General features: G+C 41.3%; 1 protein-coding gene across 4 annotated transcripts; it reads right to left on the reverse strand.

Moving 5' to 3' along the window:
• Positions 1–27,402, reverse strand: pls1 (plastin 1 (I isoform)). 4 transcript variants are annotated; one of them, XM_051912953.1, is made up of 16 exons: positions 27,142–27,402; positions 20,320–20,427; positions 19,885–20,045; positions 19,630–19,759; positions 18,037–18,169; positions 17,842–17,923; positions 10,038–10,203; positions 9,724–9,866; positions 7,818–7,913; positions 6,746–6,938; positions 3,748–3,826; positions 2,564–2,678; positions 2,020–2,153; positions 1,582–1,705; positions 1,315–1,439; positions 1–1,203 (listed from the first exon to the last, which is right to left on the reverse strand). In XM_051912953.1, the coding sequence occupies exons 1-16, from the start codon at positions 27,209–27,211 to the stop codon at positions 1,065–1,067; spliced, it is 1,998 nt and encodes a 665-aa protein (XP_051768913.1). In that variant the 5' UTR covers positions 27,212–27,402; the 3' UTR covers positions 1–1,064. The 4 variants fall into 4 exon arrangements, with proteins under 4 accessions (XP_051768913.1, XP_051768939.1, XP_051768920.1 ...); XM_051912979.1 differs by lacking the exon at positions 27,142–27,402 and adding an exon at positions 26,820–26,838; XM_051912960.1 differs by lacking the exon at positions 27,142–27,402 and adding an exon at positions 22,321–22,505.
• Between the last annotated feature and the right edge of the window lie 94 nt (positions 27,403–27,496).

Consider the following 27,496-nt stretch of genomic DNA (forward strand, 5'->3'; position numbering starts at 1 on the left):
TCAAGTTATAGCCTTTTATTTCATATAATATACTTTTAAGATTTACAGTACACTAGTGCACATTCTGTTAAGTGCAATTAAGCACACTTCTTGTTCACAAGGGTTTAGCATTTGAATTGGCATATTAATGCTAGAACTGGGCAGCAATATTAATATTTTTCCAAACTCGTTCAAATACTGAGATCTGCTAGTGTTTCTGTACAGTAACATAATGCAGTACAGAGAATGAGACACCTTGTTAAGTGAATCCACTGTGCCCAGAGGGGGCTTCGAATATTTTCCTGGGTGAAACAGAGCGTAGCTCTACGTGATGGTACAATTGTCAAAGGGGAACGCTCAGCTCAGCTGAAATTATCCCAGAAACTCAAACGCATCTGGAATTACACAATGACATTGAGAGAAACTCCCTTTAGAAGAGAGCTGGACTCAATTGACCATGGCAGAGACAACTGTAAATAGGAGGCAGAGCCCAGAAAAGGGCCAGGAATTCTGGCCACTGTTAAATGATGTGGATGCTGGTTTAATTATTGCCAATTGTGGCACTTTTCTACTTTCAACTCACATTCACTGTAAAATACCCTCCTCTAGATTACAATGCGCTTCCCTGGATGAGCAAATATTTAGACAAAATGTATGATTATAAGCCAGGACAGGTTGCCAGCTGATTCTAAGCCTGATTAAATAACAAACTGAATGAATGTGCAGATCTACATGGCTCAAATATTTCTTGTGAGTACCTTTATTTACGTAATGTAAAAATATCCAGCTATTTACAATCTGGCTCCAGCCGAAAGAATTGTTTTAATGAGTCAATGAAGAAATAAAGGATTCACAAATATTAATAATTATCTTTCAATAATCTACATGTAGTATCTTAGCTAGTAGAAATGAAATGATTAGTGAAACATTTTGGTGCAATTAACAGTAGGTAAATTCATGAGGAAATATTCATGAAAAATAACAAGAATTGCATTAAAGTGTTGGTGCGCAAGGCAGAAGGGAAGTTAGGGGAAGAAAAAGTGCAACGTGAGGGTTGTGCTTTCTGACAACATCCTTAAGAAAGGTCAGCCATTGACTTTCTTCAAGCTTCTTCCCATGAGGCATGCAAACACCGTCATCACCATCTTGGGTTTGACCTCCACAAGGTCATCGGGCAGGGCGTACACCTTGACTCCGATTTTTCGTGCCACTGAGATTGCATATCTGTGAGTGGGAAACAGAGATACGGAGAAGGTTGCTGGTGGCGAGACAACAGGCAATTTGGCGTCAGATGTGTATCAGGGTAATTTATGAGGAGCCGTGGGGGGAACTTACTTTGCATTGTTTAGCTTGTCCTCTGGTGTCATTTCTCCGCTCTTCACCATCTCGTATTTAATGGCTTTGGGCATGATGGTGTCGATCAGATCAATCACTGGCAGGCTTGTGCTGATTGATTTGTCCTGAAACAATACATCATATACAATTCAATTTTATTTAAACTTAGACATGTTTGATTTTATTTGAATCCCAATATGAATTCATTCACTTCATGGTGCAGTAGGAAAGCAATACTGATAAAACATTGTGTCAAATGGGATTCACCTTGAAGCTGTTAATATACGAGTCTTTACCGCCTTGTTTCAAGGTCTTGTTCACCCAGTTGATAATAATTTGGTCAGTGACTATTTCCCCTTCACCGATGTCAGACAGAACCTTCAATGTGTATCTGCAAGAGTTATTGTTTGTAAGAAACAAGATAATTAATATGCTTCACATTTTGCACAACTGTGTTCAACATTGATAATAGCATGTTTCTTGACCATCAAATCAGTATATTAGAATGATTTCTGAAGGATCATGTGACACTGAAGACTGGAGTAATGATGCTGAAAATGTAGCTTTGCATCACAGGAATAAATGACATTTTAAAATTTATTAAAAAAGAAAACAGTTCTTTTAAATTGTAATAGTATTTCACAATGTAAAATAGTTAGAATTGCCATGAAAGCATGTTAAAATCTTTATGTATAGATAAAGTACCTGCTCATTAGTTGCCAGACCAGTGCCAGGGTGTGCATTGCGCTTCCCTCATTGATATTCTCACCACCGATTCCTACTAAGGAAAACTTTGCTTCCTTTTTGCCCAGTGCGACCGCATAATTACAATTCTCAAGCTACAAAACAAACATATGTCAGCCAAATTAACATGACATGTATAATTTAACCTCGACGACAGCAGTATGCATACATAAATAGCATTTTTGATGAATAAAGTGTTGATTTAGAATTCTAGACTGAGTCACTACCCTGAGGCAGCTGTGGAAATCATTTCAGCAGAGACAGAAATCCAACATGTTGCAGTACAGGCATATTTAATTTGCTCTCAGAAACAAACATATACATATGTATGTGTTTGTATATATATATATATATATATATATATATATATATATGTATATATGCAATGTGTGTGTGTGTGTGTGTGAGAGAGAGACTCGAAGGAGATCCAGTTCTTTTATCTCAGTTATTAGCTCCTTGTACTTGTAACCTTTCGTTTGAAACTCAAAGCTAAACTTGTACAAACCTTCTTCATGTTGGAGCCCAGTATTGGATAGGGAGGTTTATTGACTCTAGTCCAGTCAACAGGTACCTGGATTCTCTCATATAACTGAAGAATGATGAGACCATCATGCAGATCACTGGAAAAGAAGATGCTCATGATGAACTCCTTTGTTTATAATGTTTTATGTTGTACAATAAATCAATATGAATTGTGTTTAAATGTACAGAGTCAGACCACCACTGATTTGTCAACAAATTTTCTCCAAAGCACAACAACAAAAGACAAAAAGCAACATGTGAGAGCTGTGGCCTTGTGGTCGGGCATGCGCTCTGGTTTTAAGGGGATTCTGAACTTTTTGTTAGCTGTTTGAGGTTGCTAGGGCTTTGCTAAGTGGTTTCTATTTTTAAAGTTTCTCTGATATTCAGGTTTCTGAATATGGCTCAGGCCCCTTATTCAAAGGTTTATTTATTTATTTTATGGCTGATTTTTTTTAACAGTTTACCCACCTTTATCATGATAAACTGTATGATTTGAGGTTTCATTCATGTTCAGCACTATCTATCTATTTTTCTATCTATCTATCTATCTATCTATCTATCTATCTATCTATCTATCTATCTATCTGTCTGTCTGTATGTCCGTCATCAATCAATCAATCAATCAATCAATCAGTCTGTCTGTCTATCTGTCTGTGTCTGTCTATCTGTTTGTCTGTCTGTCCATCAATCAATCAATCAATAAATCAATCAGTCAATCAATAAGTCTGTCTGTGTCTGTCTATCTATCTATCTATCTATCTATCTATCTATCTATCTATCTATCTATCTATCTATCTATCTGTCTGTCTGTCTGTCTGTCTGTGTCTGTCTGTCTGTCATCAATCAATCAGTCTGTATGTCTGTATCTATCTATCTGTTTGTTTGTCTGTCTGTATGTCCGTCATCAATGTTATACATTTTAAAAATAATGGTGTTAATACATTTAAAAATATGTGAATAAATAAATCAATATACATGCATACATTTTTGTTTAATTTATTTTGCCTCACAACCTCCCTGCAGTTCCACCATGAACCCATAATGATTCATTATGTTTTATATTGTTTTTAGCTTTTGATTTCAGGATCAGCATTAGTCCTGATACTTCCACTGTCACCGTAGAAAACTATATGGCATTACTGTAAGCTAAACAAATGGCTGTGTTACCTGTACAAGTGATTGACATGTGGAGAAACCCCCAGAGAATTCATCCAGTTTCTGAATGTCCTGTCCTCTCTTGTTTCCCCTGTCGAAAGAGAGAGGCATCATTTATTAGTCAAAGTCACACCACTGTTTTATGTCTGCTGTTTATTTTGAGGATCATTATGGACTGTAGATGCAGTTTATTTTTACATATTTTTTGAATACTATTTTAGTTGGATGTCCATGTTTATATTGACCTCACATTATAAGTCCACTCAAAAAACTGTCCACCCACTGAGAATTAAACTATTTTTGCTGCTGTCCCTTTAGGACTTCTATATGTCTGTGTACCCTGTAACGTACACTGTTGTTTATCATGGATCAATTTGCTGTATACTGAATAGGTTAATAGACTGACTGATATATAAATGTGGGTGGTCATATGTTAATGATTGTGGTGTCATAATCATAAGGATTTCCTAAGCTTTTTTTGCAGTTAAGTTACAGTTTTTGCATAAATTACATAAGTGGACTAGGGAGGAAGCTTTGTGTTGTGGATATTATGTATGCCTATATTTGTACAGTGAAAATCCTGTTTTCCATGATATGCTCCTGGTAAATAAATTTTTAATAAAGCCCTTTAAATACAAATGATTAAAGTGCACCAGAATGATTACATGATGATAGTCTGTTACACAATGTTTGCATAATCCTGAGCTACATATTCTCTTAGTTTGCACAATAGAACTTTATCCGAATTACCAATAAAATCAGGCTGCAGACTGAATTAATAGTGTTATGAATGCAGCCAAGAGCATGAAGGTAAAATAATCATTTATCTCCCTTTGCAATGTAAATGGGAAAAAGGCAGTTAAGCGGGTTCTGGCAAATGTACGCATCTGTATGGCTGATGACATACTGTAATTAAGGAGACGGAATGGAAAAGAAAATAGAACAATCAGATTAAGAGGACAGAAGAGAGATAAACAGACAGTGAGATAAACCCAATCACTCCCAATTACTGATGTCACATGTGATCCTCTAACACACATACTGTATGCATGCATTATATGTGAAGTAAGCCACAGGGCGCCCCCTGCTGCTCACTGAATACACTGCAGATGCTTGAAGTAACTCAAAAAAGCTCCAATTTGTCAATTGTGTTGGGAAGAATAGTATGTACTGCACATCTTTCATGTATATATTTCATGAAATGCAATCTGTAACGGAATATCTTGAAACTTTACCTATTACCTAAATTGACTTCTTTACATGCTGTTTCCTATTTGTTATCAGGCTCTGTAAAACAACCCTGGGCTAACTAACTAACAAATATTATTATTACTATATTATTATAAATAATAATAATAACAATAATAAAAATCATCATCATCATCATCATCATCATCATCATCATCATTAGCAGCAGCAGTAGCAGCATTTCCTTCACACAGTTGAGAAAAGGTAGCTCAAAACTATCATAGGAAACAACCCATTTTGTATTTTATGGAAAATTGCATTTAAAATATATTGGCAACACTTTACAATAAGGTCTCATTAGTTAAAGGGATAGTTCACCCAAAAATGAAAATTCTGTCAAGTAGTTTCAAACATGTATGAATTTCTTTGTTCTGCTGAACGCAAAGTTATTTGGAATAATAAAAAAATAAATACTATGGTAGTCAGTGGGGGGCGAGATCTGTTTGGTTATTGACATTCTTCCAAATATCTTCCTTTGTACCTTTTTGGGTGAACTATCCCTTTAATGTTAGTTAATGCATTAACTCACAATAACTATGTCACGATCACCAACTGGAGTACCGTGATTGTCCACTAGAGGGCACTCTATCCCAGACTATCATCATTCTCTCGCGGACTTCATATCCCATAATCCATTGGCCGGACTCATCTTCCATGATTGTTTTCAGCTGTGTCTTATTATCTCACCATATAAAAGCCTGGTCAATTCTGTCACTCATTGCTAAGTCTTGTATGTGTCTAACTACATTTCTGAGCACTATCCTGGTTTCCCTTGTTCGTGACTTTGATTTTCTGCCCATTGTTCCCTTGGACTTCTCTGTTTTGCCTTAGCCTTTTACTCAGTTATTGTTTGTGTATGACCTTTTGCCTGGACGTGGATTGCGATTTTGGATTACCTTTTTAATAAATACTGCGTTTGGATCCCCAATCTTTGTATCTCGGAGCAGTACATGACACACTAACAATGAGCAGTACATTTTTATTAGAAATTGTACAGTACTTATTAATCTCTGTTTATGCTAGTTAAAACATAGAATTGTTCATTGTTAGTTCATGTTAGCTCAGGTTCATGAAATAATTTGGTAACACTTTAGTATAGGGAACATGTATTCACTATTAACTGCAAATTTTCCCTCAATAAACTCCTAATTTAATGCTTATTAATAATAGTTAGTAAGATAGTTGGGTAGAATTAAAAATGTAGAATAAGGTCATGCAGAATAAGGCATTAATATGTGCTTAATAATTACAAATAAAAAGCCAATATTCTAGTAATATGCATGCTATAAAGCAACTAGTTAAAAGACCCTAAAATAAAGTGCTACCAATAATTTAAGTGATGCAACTTTTGATTTTTAAAAATGTACTAGTAAATGTTGAAATGAACATCAACTAAGATGCTTTAGAAGTATTTTCAAAATACTTTAAGTTGGTGGTGACGATAACCCTACTATTATTACGGACAGATAAATCACAAAATAAAGATTAAAATATGATAGACTTCTTTCAAACAATCAACAATGTATTATGAATACTTTCATGGACCTTGCTGTTTGAGTATGTTTCTTGTTTTAATGATGTCAAATGTCTGGTTGGTATTTCAGACAGGATGTGAGCTCAGATGTGAAGCAAAGATAATGCAGCATCATTTATCACAGGCAGTCAAAAACCTCTGTGATATTCTAAAGGGTCCCAAACTGCATACATAACACCTTTCTTTCAGCACGCGTTTGGCACATTCACATAAAATAATGCAACTCACCCTCAATTGCATAATCAATGCCATTGCTGGTGGGTCTGTTCAAGGCAGGGTACATGTTGAAAAGATTGGCCACAAAGGCCATGTTTAGCTTATGGTTTCCTGCCACCACATCCCGGGGAGTGACAAACTGTCTGCAATCCATGCGATCCGCCTGCCTCAGCATTAGCTCTGCTCGCTTTTCATCATCACGCTCCTAAAGGAGAGAGTTATTCAATCTGAATAACTACACTTAAATTTGAAAGATCTGAAGCACTGCTCTAAAGCAGATTATCTAGAAGACATCTGCCAAAACAAGATTAATGGCTGTTCTGTGCTGTGCCACAATGATAGGACTATGAGGACGTAACTGTACAAACACTACATTTTACACCCTCATTCAGTATTCTAAGATACTTTATTTGGCTTGAAAAATAGACAGTGTTCACATGGAAAGCCAGTACAATAATATAAAATATATTATTGTACTGGCTTTCCATTCAGTATAAAAGTTTTGCACCTCCATTCAGTGTTCATCATTGAAATATTTTTTTATTTATCCATTTTTATTTTTATATTTTTGGTTTTCATTCCAAATTTAGTAATTTTTTGTGTGTAAATGATTCATGATGAGCTGCACCAAAGTTGAATTACATAGGCTTATGGTTTTGAAAAATAGTAATGGTGAATTTTAAATCAAATCATTATAATTTATTCAAACAAACTTCTGAAATTCCAATTTACAAAACCAAACTTGAAAACGTACTCAGTTACGAACGTAACCTCGGTTCCCTGAGATATGGAACGAGTACTGCGTATGGGGAAAGGTCTCCATGCACAGTACGAGTGAAGTATCGAAAAAGAACACTCATGTCTGATGTCCCTTCTTCAGGATTTTGTCTTGTTGTCTTTTGTTTTTATATTTCCCTTCACTTTGTTTTGACAGCAGTCAGTGTTGGGTATCAAAACGTCACCCTCTTTCTTATCTGCACTAAATTGTGTCATGGAACAACCCCCTGACACAGGAAATAATCAGCATGTTGACTTCCTCAGTGAAAAGGCAAAGGCTGTTGATGAAACATTCAGACTGACTTACATTCAGACCAGACATGTCAATGTCAATCCTCATCTCATCATCCCCGTCTCCTTTAGGCGAGATCTGACCAAGCAGGTGGAAATATGCCCTGGAGTCCTGAGAGCATTATATAAGTCAATATCAACTGACATGCAAATAACAGCTCAAAGGATTTTATGTCAAACCAGACCAAAGGCTTTGATAGGTTTTTATATAGGCTTTCATTTCTAGGCCTGTCATTAATTTACTCAGCATATAACCTATGCAGTATTTCAAAATGTACAACTGGCAAAAAAAAAAAAAAAAAAAAAAAAAAAAAAAAAAGCTAATATAGATTGGAAAATATATTTACCTGAATATATTTGTTATAATATTTAGTTCTAATTATATTTCCTCACATACAGTATTTCCTAAAGGGATAGTTCAAAAATGAAAATCCTTGAAATGAAAAACATTTACTCACAGTCAAGTTGTTCCAAATCTGTATGAATTTCTTTCTTCTGCTGACACAAAAGAATATATTTTGAAGAATGTCGGTAACCAAACAGTTGATGGACCCCAAAAACTTCCATAGTATTTTTTTTTTCTCCATACTATGGAAGTCAATGGGCCCATCAACTGTTTGGTTACCGACATTCTTCAAAATATATTCTTTTGTGCTCTGCAGGAGAAAGAAATTCATACAGGTTTGGGACAACTTGAAGGTGAGTAAATGATGACAGAATGTTCATTTTTGGGTGAACTAACCCTTTAAGTGCATTTTGTAATATATTTTGGCACTTGAAGTTTTAAACTAAATATACTTTAAATTTCAATAAATATACTTCCTTAATCTGCACTCCTTTATAACATATATTTATCATATACTGTTCAAAAGTTTGGTCTCTTATGTTCACCAAAGCTGCATTTATTTGATGAAAAATACAGTAAAAACAGTAATATAGTTATTATAGCTGTTTTCTATTTGAATGCAATTTAAAATGTAATTTATTCATGTGATCAAAGCTGAATTTTCAGCATCATTACTCCAGTATTCAGCGTCACATGATCCTTCAGAAATCATTCTATGTTGATTTGCTGCTCAAGAAGAAGAAGAAGTGTTTTGCGTTTCCCCAAGAAACTTTGCGTTCTCTCGCAAAACGTTTTGCGTTCCCCCGAGAAACTTTGCATTCGCTCGCAAAATGTTTTGCGTTTCCCCAAGAACCTTTGCGTTTGCTCACAAAATGTTTGCGTTTCCCCGAGAAATTTTGCTTCGCTTGCAAACTGTTTTGCGTTCCCCCGAGAATCCTTTGCGTTTTCTCGCAAAATGTTTTGCGTTTCCCCAAGAAACTTTGCGCTCTCTCGCAAAACGTTTTTCGCGTTCCCCCGAGAAACTTTGCATTCGCTCGCAAAATGTTTTGCGTTTTCCCAAGAACCTTTGCGTTCGCTCACAAAATGTTTGCGTTTCCCCCAGAAATTTTGCGTTCACTCGCAAAATGTTTTGCTTCCCCTGAGAAACTTTGGTTCACAAAAGTTTTGCGAGCAAATGCAGAATTTCTTGGGGGAATGCAAAATGCATAATCATTCCTCCCATTTCATATTTTTTTTCCCACCACCATGTCCCTTTAGGAGCTCCGTACTTTACTCTAACGTTTGATCAAATTAATGCACCCTTGCTGAATAAAAGTATTAATTTCTTTCAAAAATAAATAAATAAATTAATTAAATTAATAAAATAAAATAAATAAATGAAAATCTCAATGACAGCAAACTTTTGAATGGTAGTGTATTTGAAATATATTTTGTTCAGGGAAAAAAAAAAAAAAAAAAAAAAAGCTGTATGGTAAGCTTCAGTCCAAAGCCTAGTTGTAATGGAGTGATGTGAATCATCATTAATGACTGAACGATGAATGAATGATGATGACTTCTGTGATGAAGCATAAACTACCTTGATATCGTCACTGAAGTTTCTGATTTGTTGCCAGCCAGCAGCTTTGAGGTGATAGTTGACCCATCTCAGCAAAAGGTCCTCGGGGGACATTGACATCAGGTGGTCCAACTCTTCTGACTCATCGAGCAATGCAATTAGAGCTACACACACATAAATACACAGACACGTGTTACTGAAACCTCTTAAGAGACATAAATCAGTCACTCACATACATGCATGCTTTTATTTATTTATGGAAGCAATTAGTAACCCCATTGGATGGCACCAAGATTACCAAAAATCAATTTAGAGTACTACAGCAGAGTAATGACCTTCATTGCGTGAGATCTCAATGTCAGCGAAGAGGCCGATTTTTATGATTTGCCAGAGGAGGCCAAGCACGAGGTGTGGGGTCCCTGCCTTCATGTCCTGAGCATCGATGTTGACCACCGTGCAGCCAATAGCTGAAGCAGAGTTAAGTGCCAACATCAAATTCTCCTGAATTAGTAAAGAGGGCAGTAAAGAAATAAATAGAACTTTATTTGTTGTCAAAATATCTGTCTTTAATCCACACATCTGTACACATAACAAATATTCTAAAGGCCTTTCACACCAATGTCGATAACTATAACTATAAAATTCTAAGAATCATTCTACTTCTTTGAGAATAGGGAAGTACACGCCACAATTATAAAAATAACGACACAAAGGCACAATATTACTGGAATCACTTAAAACATGGATAGCCAATCATAATCCACTTGAATTAAAGAGCTCAAGCATTTAAAATTGCAGATGACATAACACATGCTTATAATAAACAGAACGTTCCCTTTCAGTCGGTCACGTTCGACGTACGTCAGTAGTGACCGACGAATTGGGATATCGCTAGAGAGCCCTATCAGCTTCGAGTGAACTACAACAGGCCAATGAAGTTGGCGTGCGATATTTGCATAATGCGCACCGCCCCCGCCAGGTGGTATAAATAGGGGAGCAGATGCAATCGCACTCTGTCTTTCGCTTCGGAGCCAACCTGTGTGTTCCTGCTGTTAGTCTGAGAGTGACTTCGCAAGCCTTTGAAGAGCTTTTGTTCTACAGTGCTGGCTTTATGGCACCTTACAGCGAGGCCGCGAGCTTTCCCAGAGTAAGCTTCTCGAGCTGTTATACAGCTCTCAACTGTTGTTTTCACAGCATTATTTGCCCCGTTGGTTTGCGATTTGGGCCGGTTCCTCTGTGTGTGTGACTCAGGGAGTGAAAAGTGTACCTGCAGTCACATCGCGGCTGTTCCCTGTGTGCTTCGGCACAAAGAACAAGAGCTTCTAAAAGAGCTTCACAGACAGACACTGCGTCTTTTTCAAGACGTCATTCTGTCTGTGCGTTTCTGGAGGCGGTCGTTTCCTATCCTCACTGACGGCCACAATCACTTTCTCTCATGTCTGCTTAGCGTGCTGAGACTGTGTTTGTGGGTGGTTCATATTCTCTTGTAAAAAAAAAAAAAGAGCATGCCCACGTCGGCGCGTTGTTCGTCTTGCCTTTCTCGTAAGGGCTTGAGCGCTCAGCGCGCCGTGTGCCGTCGAGCTGCCGGCTGACAGCGCGCGTTGCCATGGCAACCCAGCGCGTTGTTCGGCGCTCTAGATGCGTGGTCGAGACTCGAGTGCCTCAAACGAGGTGGAGTCCCCTCACCTATTCCCCGATCTAGTTTCTCTTTCTGAATCAGAAAAGTACTACTTTTGGTGAATAAGCCAGGGTGACCAGAGGATCACAGTGGGGTATTACCTGCCGAGCCAATCTCCGTGGGCCCCCCACTCCTCTAGCGCATCGCAAACATGCTGTGACTGTGTTCGTGGGTGGTTTATGTTTGGTAAAAACATGGCCACGTCGGCGCTCAGCGCCGTGTGTCGTTCAGTTAGACGACCACGTTCACTCTCTCACATGGCTGGTAGCTTCTGGGTGGATTGCTGGTCCTTCTCATGGGGGACCTAGCATCTTAGTCAGGGCTCCAGCAGAGGATCAGATGTCGACTGCTACATTGGAGAGAGGGTTGTTGGGCTCTGGACATGAAGATGAGGCTGAGCGTCCCACGGTTGTGATGTGCTCATGCTGAATCAGATTCAGAGTTAACGACCATGCTTTCCCGGGCCCCTGGGGGCGTGGTGTGATGCGTACTCGCCTTGCCCCGCCCCGTCTTAGCCCGGACGTGCATGAAAAACTTGGCAGTTTGGAAGCCTTTTTGGTGCCAAATATGGAACACCAAAAGGGTCATATCTGCATTAAGTTTTTTTCTCTCTCACTACCCTCTGTGGTGGGGTGGCAGTGCTACGGGCACACCACCTCTGCCCTGCATGGGTCTTGGCCCCCGGCAAGTCTGTGGAAGGCCAAAGCACTCATTGCATATGGGTAGTTCTGAGTCGGGGTTGAGCTACGCATGATGCAAGTCATAGCGCAGGCCCCTGGCCAGACAATGTCTACCATGGTGGTCCGGAAACACCCCTGGCTAGCCTTGCAGAGGTGTGTCATCGTCTAAGTACGCTTTCTCGATGCTCTCATCTCACAAGCTGGCCTAAAATCCAGCCCGCTCAGCCCGCAGCCAAGCCACTTGGCTAGCGAGAAGCGGTCCTGGAGAAACTGGTGACCTGGAGCTGAGGTAAACAGTTCTTCGGGAGACGATGCCCGCATCGCTCCCTCCCCGGAGGAGGGCCGGGTGGAGAATTTTGGTTTGTTCCGCCGCTGGCTCTCCGGAGACCAGCGGTGCCCACGGAGTAGAACTGTTTTCTGACCCTCCAGGTCCCAAGAGGGCGCGGCTGGCAGTGCACGAGGCCCCACCTCGCCACTCTCAGCCCCCTCTCACTTCGCCAGCAGGTCCCAGTGTGTTGGTCGAGGCCTGCCTCCCATGTGCCGTCTCCCATTCACACTGCCACCTTGCAGAGTCTGACCACACTACGGGCCGCTATGCCGTCCGAGTCGGGTCCAGCACTCTACCTCGCTGCCCCACGCCCGGTACGTCTGTGGTCCATTTGGTCCCGCTGGTTCGGTGTCTGGAAGCCTGGCTAGCGCTTTCCAGCCCGTCCCGCTGGCTCATTTGTACCATCAGACTCGGCTATGCGATTCAGTTCGCCCAGCGTCCCCCGGTGTTCAGGGGTGTCCATTACACTCGTGTGTCCCTGGACAATGCACCTGTTCTCTGGGCGGAGATTGCTGTCCTCCTGGCGAAGGATGCAGTCGAGCCAGTCCCTCCAGCTGATTTGAAGTCAGGGTTCTCCAGCCCCTACTTCATTGTACCCAAGAAGGGCGGTGGGCTACGGCCAATCCTGGATCTGCGTGTCCTGAATCGGTCCCTTCTCAGGCTGCCGTTCAAGATGCTTACGCAGAAGTGCATTTTCAAATGCATCCGTCCCCAGGATTGGTTTGCAGCGATCGACCTGAAGGACGCGTACTTTCATGTCTCGATTCTGCCTCATCACAGACTCCTCCTACGGTTTGCGTTTGAGGGTCGGGCATATCAGTACAAAGTCCTACCCTTCGGGCTGGCCCTGTCGCCCCGCGTCTTTACGAAGGTTGCGGAGGCGGCCATTGTTCCACTCAAGGAACAGGGCGTTCGCATCTCAACTACCTCGACGACTGGCTCATCCTGGCCAGCTTGCGGGAGCAGTTGTGCGAACACAGGGACATGGTGTTAGCTCACCTCAGTCGGTTGGGTCTTCGGGTCAACTGGGACAAGAGCAAACTCTCCCCCGGGCAGAGGATCTCTTATCTCAGTAGGGAACTGGATTCGGTCGCCTGGACCGCGCGCCTCTCTGAGGAGCGCGTCCAGTCAGTGTTGACCTGCCTGAGTACGCTCAAGCGCAGGACGGCGGCCCCACTGAAACTCTTTCAGAGGCTCCTGGGGCATATGGCATCCGCAGCCGCAGTCATGCCGCTCGGATTGCTTCATATGAGGCCGCTTCAACACTGGCTCCGCGGCCGGGTCCCGAGATGGGCGTGGCAGCGCGGTACGTTCCGTGTCCCCGTGACACCGAACTGCCGTCGCACCCTCACCAAGTGGTCAGACTCTTCGTTCCTGCGGGCTGGAGTTCCCCTCGAACAAGTGTCCAGGCATGCTGTGGTCCACACAGATGCCTCTGCCACGGTGTGGGGGGCCACGTACAACGGGCATGCAGCATCGGGTCTGTGGACGGGGCCCCAACTGCATTGGCATATCAATTGCCTCGAGTTGCTAGCAGTACGTCTTGCACTGGGCCGCTTCCAGGAGCTGTTGACAGACAAGCACGTACTGGTCCGCTCGGACAGCCCTGCGGCCGTTGCGTACATCAACCATCAGGGTGGTCTACGCTCCCGCCGTATGTCGCAACTCGCCCGCCATCTCTTGCTATGGAGTCAGAAGCATCTGAGGTCGCTTCGTGCCATTCACGCCCCAGGCGTGCTCAACCGTGCAGCCGACGAGCTCTCACGGCAGCCTCCGCGTCCGGGCGAATGGCGACTCCATCCCCAGGTGGTCCAGCTGATCTGGCAGCGCTTTGGCGAGGCACAGATAGATCTGTTCGCCTCCCGGAGACTGCCCACTGCCAGTTCTATTCCCTGACCGGCGGCACGCTCGGCATGGATGCCCTGGCAATCAGCTGGCCCCGGGGCCTACGCAAATATGCGTTTCCCCCAGTGAGCCTTCTCGCACAGCTCCTGTGCAAAGTCAGGGAGGACGAGGAGCAGGTCTTGTTAGTGGCTCCATACTGGCCCACTCGGACCTGGTTCTCGGACCTCACGCTCCTCGCGACAGCACCTCCCTGGCCCATTCCTCCTGAGGAAGGACCTCCTGACTCAGAGACGGGGCACCCTCTGGCACCCGCGTCCCCACCTGTGGAAACTCCATGTGTGGTCCCTGGACGGGACGCGGAGGTTCTGAGTGATCTCCCGCAAGCGGTCGCAGACACCATCACTTCCGCTAGAGCTCCTTCTACGAGGAACCTCTATGCGCTGAAGTGGAACCTATTCGTCGAATGGTGTTCCTCTCAACCAGAGCGAGAGGACCCCCGATCATGTTCGGTCAGAACCGTGCTTTCCTTTCTGCAAGAGGGCCTGGAGCGAAGGCTGTCTCCCTCCACCCTCAAGGTGTATGTTGCCGCTGTCGCCGCACATCACTATGCAGTTGATGGTAAATCGCTAGGGAAGCACGATCTGATCGTCAGGTTCTTGAGGGGGGCGAGGAGACTAATCCTCCCCGGCCCCCCTCTGTACCCTCTTGGGATCTGACCCTGGTTCTTACATCTCTCCGGGGTCGTCCCTTCGAGCCTTTGCAATCAGTCGAGTTAAAAGTACTGTCCCTAAAGACCGTCCTCCTGGTTGCATTGGCCTCGCTCAAGAGGGTAGGGGACCTGCACGCATTTTTGGTTGACGAATCGTGCCTGGAATTCGGGCCCGGTGACTCTCACGTTATCCTGAGACCCCGGCCTGGATATGTGCCCAAGGTTCCTACCACTCCCTTTCGAGATCAGGTAGTGAACCTGCAAGCGCTGCCTTCGGAGGAGGCAGACCCAGCCCTAGCTTTGCTCTGTCCCGTCCGCGCTCTGCGCCTGTACGTGGACAGAACGCGAAGCTTTAGGACCTCAGATCAGCTCTTTGTCTGTTACGGAGGCCAGCAGAAGGGAAAGGCTGTCTCCAAGCAGAGGATGGCCCACTGGATAGTGGACGCCATCGCCCTGGCGTATGAGTCCCAGGGCGTGCCTTGCCCGCTCCAGGTTGAGAGCCCACTACACCAGAGGAGTGGCCTCTTCCTGGGCGCTGGCGCACGGCGCCTCGCTGACAGATATCTGTAGAGCTGCGGGCTGGGCGACACCTAACACGTTCGCTAGATTCTATAGCCTTCGTGTAGAACCGGTATCTTCCCGTGTACTCGCTTCCACCAGCCGGTAGACGCGAAGAGCCCGTTCTAGTGTCGGCTTGCAATGCCACTCCCGCCCCCTGGGCCGGATACGTGCATCCTTTTTACTCCAGTCGAGTTCCCCGCTTGGCGAACCCTGTCGAGTTCCTCCGCCTCCCCCTTCGGCTCGGACATTTAGGAGTGTCTGATGCCAGGCCAAACCTCCGTCACCGACGTTGACGTTTGGCTGGGTTCCACATGTCGTGACCCCTCCACGTGAGCGGTCCCATGTGTGTATTTGTCCACGGTCAACTCCCTACGGCGAGCCCGTGTCTTTCCCTAGCAGAGCCAGCTCTGCTGTCACCTGTCAGATGAGTCTCCCCCCTACCCAGGTGGAGCCATCCCAGGGACTCCATATGCGTACTGCCCACGGCCAGTCCATATTTGTACTCTCCACGTAAATTCCTCCCCTACAGGTGGGTAGTGGTCTCCGCAGCGTCCCCTACGGGTTCGCTTCCCCAGTGTAGTCTAGTTTACTTAGTGGGTATATCGGAACAGCAGTAGACTCTCTCGGCGTAAGCTCGCCCCCTTCCCCGTCCCACTGGTGCGCCGGGTGGCTAGAGCTTGCGCTGGGCACTGGAAGGGGTTCATACTGTGGCGCTTTATTTGGGATCCCAATTCGTCGGTCACTACTGACGTACGTCGAACGTGACCGACTGAAAGGGAACGTCTCGGTTACGTATGTAACCCTCGTTCCCTGAAGGAGGGAATGGAGACGTACGTCCCGTCGCCACAGTTGCTGTACCCTCGCTGTAGTGCAGACTAGGTTGTCTCCTCAGCGAAAAACAGAGTGCGATTGCATCTGCTCCCCTATTTATACCACCTGGCGGGGGCGGTGCGCATTATGCAAATATCGCACGCCAACTTCATTGGCCTGTTGTAGTTCACTCGAAGCTGATAGGGCTCTCTAGCGATATCCCAATTCGTCGGTCACTACTGACGTACGTCTCCGTTCCCTCCTTCAGGGAACGAGGGTTACATACGTAACCGAGACGTTATCATGTGGTGAGGTGGATTGCTATTATAGTCATTATCGTTATCTATATAGCTATCATTCTTTGTGTGAATGGGTCTTAAAGGTAATAAAGTTAAAACACATTAGAGTGAATCTCACAAAACGTGTCAAGAACATGTCCATGTTATATTTGACCCCAAAAAAAGAAATAAAATTATAATAATACTTATTAAATCTATTTATTTATTTAAAAAAAAAAAAAAAATGGCAGCACTTTACAATAATGTTCCATTTCTTAGCATTAGTTTAATACATTAGTTCATATGAACTAACAACGAAAAATACTTCAGCATTTATTATTCTTAGTTAAAGTTAATTTCAACATTTACTAATACATTATCTACAAGCAAAAGTTGTATCTGCTAATATTATTTATAATCAACCTGAGCTAACATGAACTACAAATGAACAGCTGTATTGTTAGTTAATGTTACGGGCTGTTGAATGCTCGATTCTGATTGGTTGACCAACATTCTAAGGTGTGCAATTATTTTCAGGGAAATGCACGACTAAAGTAGTTCTAGCAGGTCCTGACCGCATCGCAGTTCCATATCACTTCGCCAAATGTTTTCAGTTATCTCAGTAGGTCCTACAGCCTACAACAGCAAAAGAACCAAAACCCACAATGACACCGACCAAGCAAATAAATATAGTAAACAATAGGATGAAAACGACAAATTATTGTCATGGTTTTTGCCACAAAATACGTTTTATTGTGTCCTGAAAGCTCTCTCTCTCTCTCTCTCTCTCTCTTTCAAACATACACACGTACTGTATCGTACAATTCAACGGCCCATCGTCAATTATTCCTTACTTAATGCATTGAGAATAATGGTAATGACTAAGGGTATGTTTACACGACAACAACGTACTAAAAATGGAAAAGTTTTTTCTTTGCGTACAGACGATGCCATTGTCAAAATGATCCCCATTCACACGCATCCATGAAAATGACTAAGAGGCTGTATTATTCATGCCAGGCCAGTAGTTGGCGATGGTACTTTGTAATATGCATGAGCATGACGTCACAGTTTTCATGTAAATGAAAGGCCAAAACACATAAAAAATGTTACCTTTTTAGTTGAAAACAATGCTGTGTAAACGGCTCCTAATTAATAACCATTAAAGTCATATTGTAGCATTAATTGTCAATGCAAAAAAAAAAAAAAAAAGACACCTCTTCAAAAGTTTCAAAAGTGAGCACACTTACAGTCATCGTAAATGGAGTGCATTTCTTTGTGTTAATGACCCGCTCATCAATGGTGTCCGGCTGTGAGAGGTTGATCATTTTGCTGCAAAGAAATGGCCAAGAGGTTGTTAAACATGAACTCTTATTTATCAGTAAATGTGATGAATAATTAATAGCAGTGTAATGACTAGCATAACAAACAAAAAATTATATTACCACAGCAATATTCCATCTTTTACGGATTTGAATAAACTGTCAGTTTCCGGATCCATTGGGATCAGATGTTTGCAGTCAGGATCTTTAGCCAAGGACTTATTGATCCAGTTGACAAAGGCCACTTTTTCTTCATCTGAGAACCGTTTATAAAAACAAAACATTAGCAAAATTACATTTGGTCCACTCGTGTGAGGGATCATTAATTTGCAAATGTCACTTCAAACTGTTCAAATAGAGTTTGACTCTTCTTAAGTAGGGCTCAAGCACAGCAGGAACTGCTCAGAGGATTGATTTTTATGTGTGTCCAAGTAAAACAGGATATTCAATAAGACAATATTGATGAAGCAGGATGTGATTTATTTAACAGGAATGGTGAAAACGGGGAATTACATGGCAGAATGGAGGTGGGCAGGAGATCAGCCAAAAATAAGGCAAATCAAGTTATTACATCTTGATGAATGAAGATAAAACAAATGTGGATTAACTATTTCCCCGCCATTGACAAGATTTTCTGTCATTTTTGACAATGGTTTCTCTTCACTGAGTTTTTCCTAAAATCCCTGTATTCACTGTTATAAGGCAGGGGGCGCATCTTCTGAAATAGTACAGCATCTCCAGATCTAAAAACAAACTAAGAAGAAGATCTGCATAAACAATGGCTGCGTTTAAGTCCAATTTTTTATGCCCTTCCCTCGCTTAGCTACTTCCCTCAGTCTTGTTCACTTGGATGTGCTCTCTAGTGCCCACTACTGGCGGACCCCTTGTAATGTGTTTAAATGGAACGCGCTAAGCCCTTGATCTTGAATCAGCAATAGAACAGATTTATTATTTACATTTCTTTATGCACAATTCTATAGGCCTGTGTGTATGCTTGGGCTATTAGAGAAAATTTAAAAAAATTGCACAAACTAAAATGATAACAATACAGTCAGCTTAAGGTAGCTACAAGTATTATGTGGTTAAATGAACTTAAAATAACTTCAACATCATACACTAGAGTTGTGTGGGGTGGGGGTAAATTAAGCACGATCTGCTGTGACGTCACAATCGTGCTGCATTGTGGTCTATGGATCTGCCTGACATGTACATATTGAGTAGACTCGCTCCCTTGCACCAAAATTGAGGGGTCGAGGGTCTGTCCAAATAAACTTCCCTCGCCCACTTGACGAAGTTGAACGCACTTCAAAATGTCGGAGGGGATTAGGGAAATGATTAGGGAAGTTTGCGAGTATATGTCTAAAAGTTGTGTTAAACGCAGCCCAGAAGGAGCTGATAGAAGCATCGCACAAGTAAGCTAATGTAATCATTAAAATTCAACAGCATAGAAATCAAAACTGTCTAATGTTACCAAATGAAATGTCGAACCCACAAAGAGGTATACAACTGTGCAAGCTTTGGGGGTATTAATGGACTATTGATGTTTTGATGCAGGCGGGGAAAGAGTTAAGAATGAAACTAAAAAACATTTCATTTTTATATTGACTGTCTACATTTTTAAAATTAAAGGTTCTTTATTGCCGTTGATGGTTCAATGAAGAGTCTTTAACATCCAACCTTTATTTTTATAAGTGTAGGGGATGTATATGTCACCACCTGAGTAAGAATGCTGCGTTCCTTCACTTGAGATCTTTGATGTTCCTCCAAATGAACGAATCCCATCCCGCCTGGAGATACACTTGCGGAAAGTTTCTCTCACTTCCTTACTTCTTAGCTCTTGGTATATCTGAAGAATTTAGTGAGATCTAAACTTTCAAAGTGCGACAGGGACATGAGCAGCTGAGGTATACTTTGACCATTAACAACCTATTAACACTTCAAGATAAGACAAAAACTCATAGTCAGGCTTACCACAACAAACTCTTCAAAACTGATCTTCTCGTCTTTATTGGTATCACCGGCCATGAACTTCTCCACAATCTCCCGTACCTTGTATCCCGGAATGTGAAAGCTGGCTTCTCGAAAGAGCTCTTGAAGTTCAAAATCGCTTACAAAGCCACTGTTATCAATATCTAGAATGAAAGACAGTTTTAATAATAGATTTTATACTAGTTGAATTCTTCACTGTAGAAAATCTTATACCATACTTCAGGATTCCATAAAAAATTATAAATTATGTGTGTAGATACGATGATCTGCCATCAAAACACGTTTATGTACTCAGTTAATGTAATCATCAATAATATTTGACACCTCACAAGCACCAAGTCAGATGATTCAAGCACATTTCACGTTCCAATGCATAATTTACTAAACCTACAGTGATATTCATGCAGTTTTACTGACCAATTTTGTTGAAAGCCCCTCTTAGGTCCTCCAGATCTTCTCGGGAGATCTGTGTGACGTTGTTCTCCATGCTGCTCTCCTCACAGCAGTTCTCACCATGCAAAAGACCTGGCAAAAAGATCCACACAGAGAGTTTGTGCGCTATATACCATGTTTGCCCAACGCTGTATCTCTGTGATAAGCAAATCCAAAATTAACTCAACTGGTAAAAATACTTCACGAAATGCAGTTATAAATGGGTATAGTTGACGTACAGTACCTTTCAAAAGTTTGAGGTTGGTGAGAATTTTTATTGTTTATTATTTTTGTTTATTAATTTTTATTATTTATTGTTTCTGAATAAAATTCATTATGCTCAACAAAGATGCATTTATTTGATCCACTGTAAAGAATGATGTTGATAGGTTAACAGTAAGTTCCCTTACTATATACAGAGAAAAACTGGAATAGATCTAACCTTACATTTCATGCAATTGTGCAGTAAAATACAATAAAACACCTTTAATGCATTCTTATTGCATACCTCACCTTGTGGAAAAGCTATTGTGATGAACTTTGATTCATCATGTGGCTTTCTCTTTACAACCAGTTTTATTATGCTGGTCGGTATATTATAAAGCTAAGAACCTTGTAAATTACAGTTGTTTTAAATGGTAAAATTTACAGGTTATTCTGCAAATTTGTTTACATTTTAACTGTATTTTTAGAGAATTATCCGCTCAACCACAATTGCCGTTTTTTTTTCTGTAAAATTACATTTCTTACAATGTACAGTGTACTGTTATTACAATTTTATTACAATGTTATTACAATTTTAAATGACACTTTTCTATTTTGATATGTTAATAATAAGTAAATCTAATTTATTCATGTAATGGTAAAGCTGAATTTTCAACATTATTACTCCAGTCTTCAGTGTCATATGATCCATCAGAAATTATTCCAATATGATGATTCGCTGCTCAAGAAACATGTCTTTTAGGGGTTATGCGCAATCTAACTACTGTATTCTGTAAAACAGATCAGATCACTTCCGGTTTAGGTCTTTTGTATGTGCTCCATGAAAAAAATTGCTGTTTTATTCAAGATAACTTAAAAGGAGTGAGCAAAGATGAGCATAACTGATGTCCCTCGCATATGCAGACTGATATTTAAAAGCCTTTTTCATTTTTCTTCTTCACACTAACGTTTAGATATTTAATAGAATAAAACACCTATAACAATGTGAACTAGGTAGTTTCGCTGACTGCCTTAAAAGTCAGTTCATACTGCCGTTAACACTTTCTCTGATAAGCGGATGCAATGAGACCAGTTTTCCGGTTTGGTCATGTGATGTTTGACATATACCCTATTATTATTAATGTTGAAAACTGTTGTGCTGCTTAAAATTTTTGTGGAAACGATGATACATTTCTTCAAGATTCTTTGTTTAAATGAACAGCATTTGAATCTAAAAACATTAACAAAAACTTTTGTCACTTTTGACGATATTAACGCATCCATGCTTAATAATAGTATTCATTTCTTTAAAAAAAAATGTTACATAATCTTTTTTTTTTTTTTTTTACATCAGCATCAAGGTTTTTGGTTTCACCATTTTTAATTGTCTCCGCTAGTTTATTTTAAATGGTGCTGAGGTGTGGTAAATTAATTTTAAAAGTACAAATATTCCATGTAGCCTTTCAAATAATATGACACCATAAAATGTTGCAGGAAAAAAACAACTCTAAATGAATTAGCACAATGCTAATCTTGCACGTCACACCACAGGACATGTCAACATCCCAGCAGTGTTTCATGTCACCTACAAGTTACAAGCACAAACTCAATGAATCAACAGTATTCTATCATCAATCACAGAAATATTAGTTTAATAATCAAAAAATGAAAGCTATCGAACGCAAAAAATCAGCATGTTTTGATGAGATAAGAGTAAAATCAAAGCTTGAATGCTGCCATTGTGAAAACGATACCTTTCTTCTAAAAAGTTCCACGACTCACGAAAAGATGCAACTATTCCGATCGAATCCACTGCAATGACGTCTGTCCTCTCATACAGCATATGTTGAGCTCATGGAGATGAGTATGGTAAGAGACCTTTGGCCTGTAATGTCTATTAAAGGCGAGGGCTTTGTACTAACACAGATCTGAAGTTAACGTTTAACACCCAACCCAAGGCTGTGTCAGCTGAGGCTGTCATGACATTATTTCTTGTACTAATTCTAGGTGTGACATGTGAGTATACTTTATACTTTATACCCAAATAACTTTGTGACCTAACAAAACGGCTTCACGTTTTGTTATCAAAGCTCATATAACAAGTTTCACACAAACAAAACCATAAATACATAAATAACTTAATTGGTCTTATAACTAGAGCAACTAGATACAAGAGCAGAATGAAAGTACAGCAATGATACAGGAGACACACTAGAGCACCTCATGATAGCCTCCTGCCTTGTAATAAGACCTTATCAGCTGACCTGATGATTGGAAAGAGGGAATCACCGCCATAAAACAGAAGAATGTGCTGAAAAATAATATTCTACCACATGAGTGTCTCTTCTGTGCTGTTGAACTCACTGGAGGCGGAACAGGAAACCTCAGCTGACAGATGTTTGACAGCAGACCTTCATGTTTTAAGCATAAGCATTTGCTCATGGTAAGACGATGTAAAGAATCCATTGTAAAACTTAATTTCATGATAGAACCACTACAGAAATACACTTATTGTGTAAATATGCATTTTACATTGTACTTATATTTAAAAAAAAAATATATATCTGTATGTAATTACAGCTGTAATTACACTATTGAGCCTTCCCTTATACCTTAACCAACCCTATACCACCAAACCTGTCCCTAACCTAGTCACTAGCCACAAAAGTGTTTTGCAATACAACCTGAACACCATAAGTACAATGTAAATAGCAATATTTTTTTGGAAGTACAAAGTAGTTAAAGACGCCTAATATAAAGTGTGACCAAATGTTGTTATATCATTAAAATGAAAACATTCTTTACAGTGTAACAATATCAAGCGGTTAAAGATTTTAAATGCAAACAGATGATATAACAGAATGATGGATCATACACATTAGCATGGACAATAGGAGGAGCAAAAACTAACGCAAATTTAGAAAAACAACCACAAGAATCGTCCTAGGAAATAAAAAGTCATCATGGTAAAACCTGTATTATTATTCAGGCTGAATCAGTGAAACAAACTCTTAGAAAACAACACATTATCAGCTTGCCACTTACAAAGCTACTCACTTCCTGTTTTCAAGGGATCCAGGTAACAGTTGCCATGCACTAAAAGATTTTTGAGCAATCCATAATAAAGAAGCAATGCAGATACTCTTCTTAGTTAAAAAAGGTATTTTTAAAATATTTTGCATAAACAAATGGGTAGAAAAGCAGCCATATCGAGGCCCAAGAATGTTTCACTGATACCTGATACTGAGATCACTCCTTTAAGAGACTCATCGACCTCTGGGTTGCCACCTGCATTATTGATTGCTTTGAAAAGAGGATCAGTTACCACATCTCTAAGGCCCTTACAGCAGGACGTAGGTTAAGTATGCCATCCATAATTCCTCTAGTATAATATAATCTTATTTTAGTGGACAGTGCATGTTATGGAGGTTACCTGCATGCTTCCTTATTGAGCCAACAAGGTGTCTGTTGATACCAACAAACATGAAAGAATGAGTCATGAGTCACCTTAAACAAGAGTGTTACAACCAGTTTAAACTAGTTTCGGTAACACTTTATTTTAATGTCCTTGTTACATGCAGTTACTATAGTATTAACTGTAAATTATGCATAATTACATGCAACTAACCCCAAACCAAGCCCTAATCCTAACCCTACAGTAAGTACATGTATTTAAATGTATAATTACACTGTAACAAGGACACCTTAAAATAAAGTGTAACCCTATAGTTTAATTTTCCATTTTATCTTTGTGTTCAGAGTTAAGATGGGACAAACTGGGTATTTTGCAAATGATTCTAGGATGCTATAGTTATAAGATTAAAACATAATATATAATAGCTAATATAAATAAATAGTATAAATTATTATTAGGTCTGGTTTCACAGACAGGTCTTAGTTCAATTAGGACATTTAAGTAGCTTTTCTAAAAATTAAAAAAAAAAAAAAAAAAAAAAAAAAAATACACGCTGGTGTGCATCTTGAGACAAAACAATGGCACTACTGAAATAAACAATGATATGACGGTCACGGGTTGCAGGCAAACAGATGAAGATGATGATTAAAGATCCAACAATGAGTTTTAATAACAATTATCCTTGATAGGCAGAACAGGCAAACAGGCAGGCGCAACACACACTTAACATTGCCAAAGATTGGACAGAGACATAGTGAATAGAAGGAACTTAAATAGCAAACACAACTGAGGATAATTAATAGAACACAGATCTATTCACAGAAGAGTGGTGGGAAACTGAACAAAGGAACATGTGACAAATGAAAACAAACTGAAAGTCCATGAAAACACTAAACTGAACACAACTGTGACAGTACGCCCCCTCTGAAAAGGCATGACCTTGCGCCGTAACTGGAAGTAGGAAGGAGCAGTGGAGAAGGTTTTGGAAACGGACGAGGATGAGGTGAAAGGATGGTGGCAGGTGGACGACGAGACCCCGGTGGCGATGATGGAGGGTGTCCAAAGGCACAGACCCAGAGCTGACAGCCTACGGTGGAGTCGAGGGAGGGAGGAGCCAAGGTGGTGTAGTGGCTGACGAGAGCTGGGGGACGACTGCGGGAGATGGAGCTGGTGGACTCAAAGGCGCAGACGGAAGACTGATGGTACTGAGTGGAGCCGCTGGCACTGGAGACCAAGGCTCCGTCGCAGCGACGAGTGACATAGGTGGAGCTGGAGATCCCGCGGGCTGGGGCGAAGCTGGTGTGACAGAGGACAGAGGGGAAGGAGGAACCCGCTGCAGCCGTATGGGTGGAGGGACAGAGTGCAACGGACGGCTCGCAAGTCCGTGGCGGAAGAGGTGGAACGACTGACCAAGGGGGAGCTGGCAGGACGAGGAAACCTGGTTGAGCCACAAGTCCGAGGGTCTCCGGTGGAACCGAAGGTGGGAGGAGCCAAGACGGAGCAGGTTGAAGGGCTGAGGTGTCGCGAAGGGATCAGAGGCCGGAGGCGGAGCCATAGAATCCACGTTCGCAGGCGCTGCTGGTATTTGCGTGACCTGCGGCTCAATGTCAAAGCGGGGCTTCCACGGAGATGCTGCAGGGCTGCACACCACCGGTAGCGATGGGGCTGGAGGACTGGCTGAGTACTGAGGCGGTGTAGATAGGAGACTTGAGAAGGCCACAGTCAGGAACACAGTCAATACAGGTCAGTGAAAGAGTTCATTCCCAGTCGATAAAATCCTCCATGCTGTCTTTAAACAGCGGCAAATCTGAACAGACAGATAAATCAAAGTTCATAGTATCCTTAGTGCTGTCATTAAGTAGCAGTAAATCTGAACAGACAGACTGATTCAAGTCCCAACAGTTCTCATAATAATAAAAAATGTGATACCGGGTGGGATAGGGAGGCAGGGTTGGTGGGCACTGTCCTCCCTTTCTTAGGCACTGGCTCACTCATCACCATGAATAACTCCTCCGTCTCTGCGGGGGGCTCAAATGACTCCCTAGCAGTCGTCAGTGGTGGAACTTGCTCTGGGTCTGGCTTAGTTCCGGACTGGGACGCGACACTCTCCAGACACTGAATTAAGGTTTCCCTCCAGTCGAGTCCTGTGGTGTCTGGAAGGTCAATGGGGTGGTTGAATGTTGCCCCAGTCCGGAACAAGGTCCTCAGGGTCTCGTTGTCAAGGGAGCTGGCGATAGCAAGCCAGAAAAATTGCCTCGAGTAATCCAAGAATTTATGAACTTTTCCCATTCATCCATTATAAGAGGTCCGATCTTCTGTCACGGGTGGTTGCAGGCCAACAGATGAAGACGACGATTAAAGATTCAAAAATGAATTTTAATAACAATTATCCTTGATAGGCAGAACAAGCAAACAGGCAGGCGCAACACACACTTAACATTGACAGAGATTGGACAGAGACATAGTGAACAGGAGGAACTTAAATAGCAAACACAACTGAGGATAATTAATAGAACACAGCTGACATATATGAACTAATCATGATGGTAACGGGGGAGACAGATGAGTGGCGGGAAACTGAACAAAGGAACATGTGACACATGAAAACAAACTGAAAGTCCATAAAAACACTAATCAGTGCAAGTTGCTTTTAGTTAAAAACTGCAAACATGCGTTTTAGTCTGGGACTAGGTTTAAGCCTTGTCTGTTAAAACGGAGGTCAATGTTTTATATTACTACTACTACTACTACTACTAATAATAATAATAATAACAATAATAGTATGTTTTTAATCTTACAGTTAAAGCATCCCATCATTTGTAAAACAGTCTATTTTTTCCCATCTTAATGAAACGTAGCAACTTACTGTTTATTGTGTCCGATACTCGGAATATGGCAATATGGCAAAATAAAGATTGCCCTGACCACAAGCTGTGACTGCACTCAACAATCTATCAACAAGCGGGCCTGTATGACGGACAATTTCCTAATACCCTGTGATACACCAATGAAAAGGATTTGAAAATGGACTTTAACAGAGTTCAGTAGATGTAGCAATAAGGGGAAAATATCATTACATAATATATTAGGCAATAATAATAACAATAATAATAATAAATGATCTATCATACAGTTCCATCATACTGTTAATAAAAAATAATTACAAAGAAAAACAGACACAACCTCACCTATAATTGTGCCATTTGGTCTCTTGGTCCAAAAAAATAGCCTGTGGAGTCCTCTTGTGATAAACGCCATAGCTTTCTTCTAATGCAGCTCTAGATCACTGAAATATCAGACAACAAGCCACAGATCTGGAAATCGCATAAAGATCACACACTGATCATGGCGAATGGACAGCTACTGATGAGTGTCATGAGAGATGTCTTAAAGAATAAGAGAGAAAGAAAAAGAGGGAAACAAGCCTGCAGCACCTAGACCAGTGTTCAATCCTTCTGTGCACCTACATTCCCACACAACTTTTTGGGTTGAAGCAATAACTTGCTTCACAATATGGCAAGACTCCAGCCTAATGCGCTGCTG

Source organism: Ctenopharyngodon idella, chromosome 2 (genome assembly GCF_019924925.1).
Source record: "Ctenopharyngodon idella isolate HZGC_01 chromosome 2, HZGC01, whole genome shotgun sequence".
Lineage (NCBI taxonomy): Eukaryota > Metazoa > Chordata > Actinopteri > Cypriniformes > Xenocyprididae > Ctenopharyngodon > Ctenopharyngodon idella.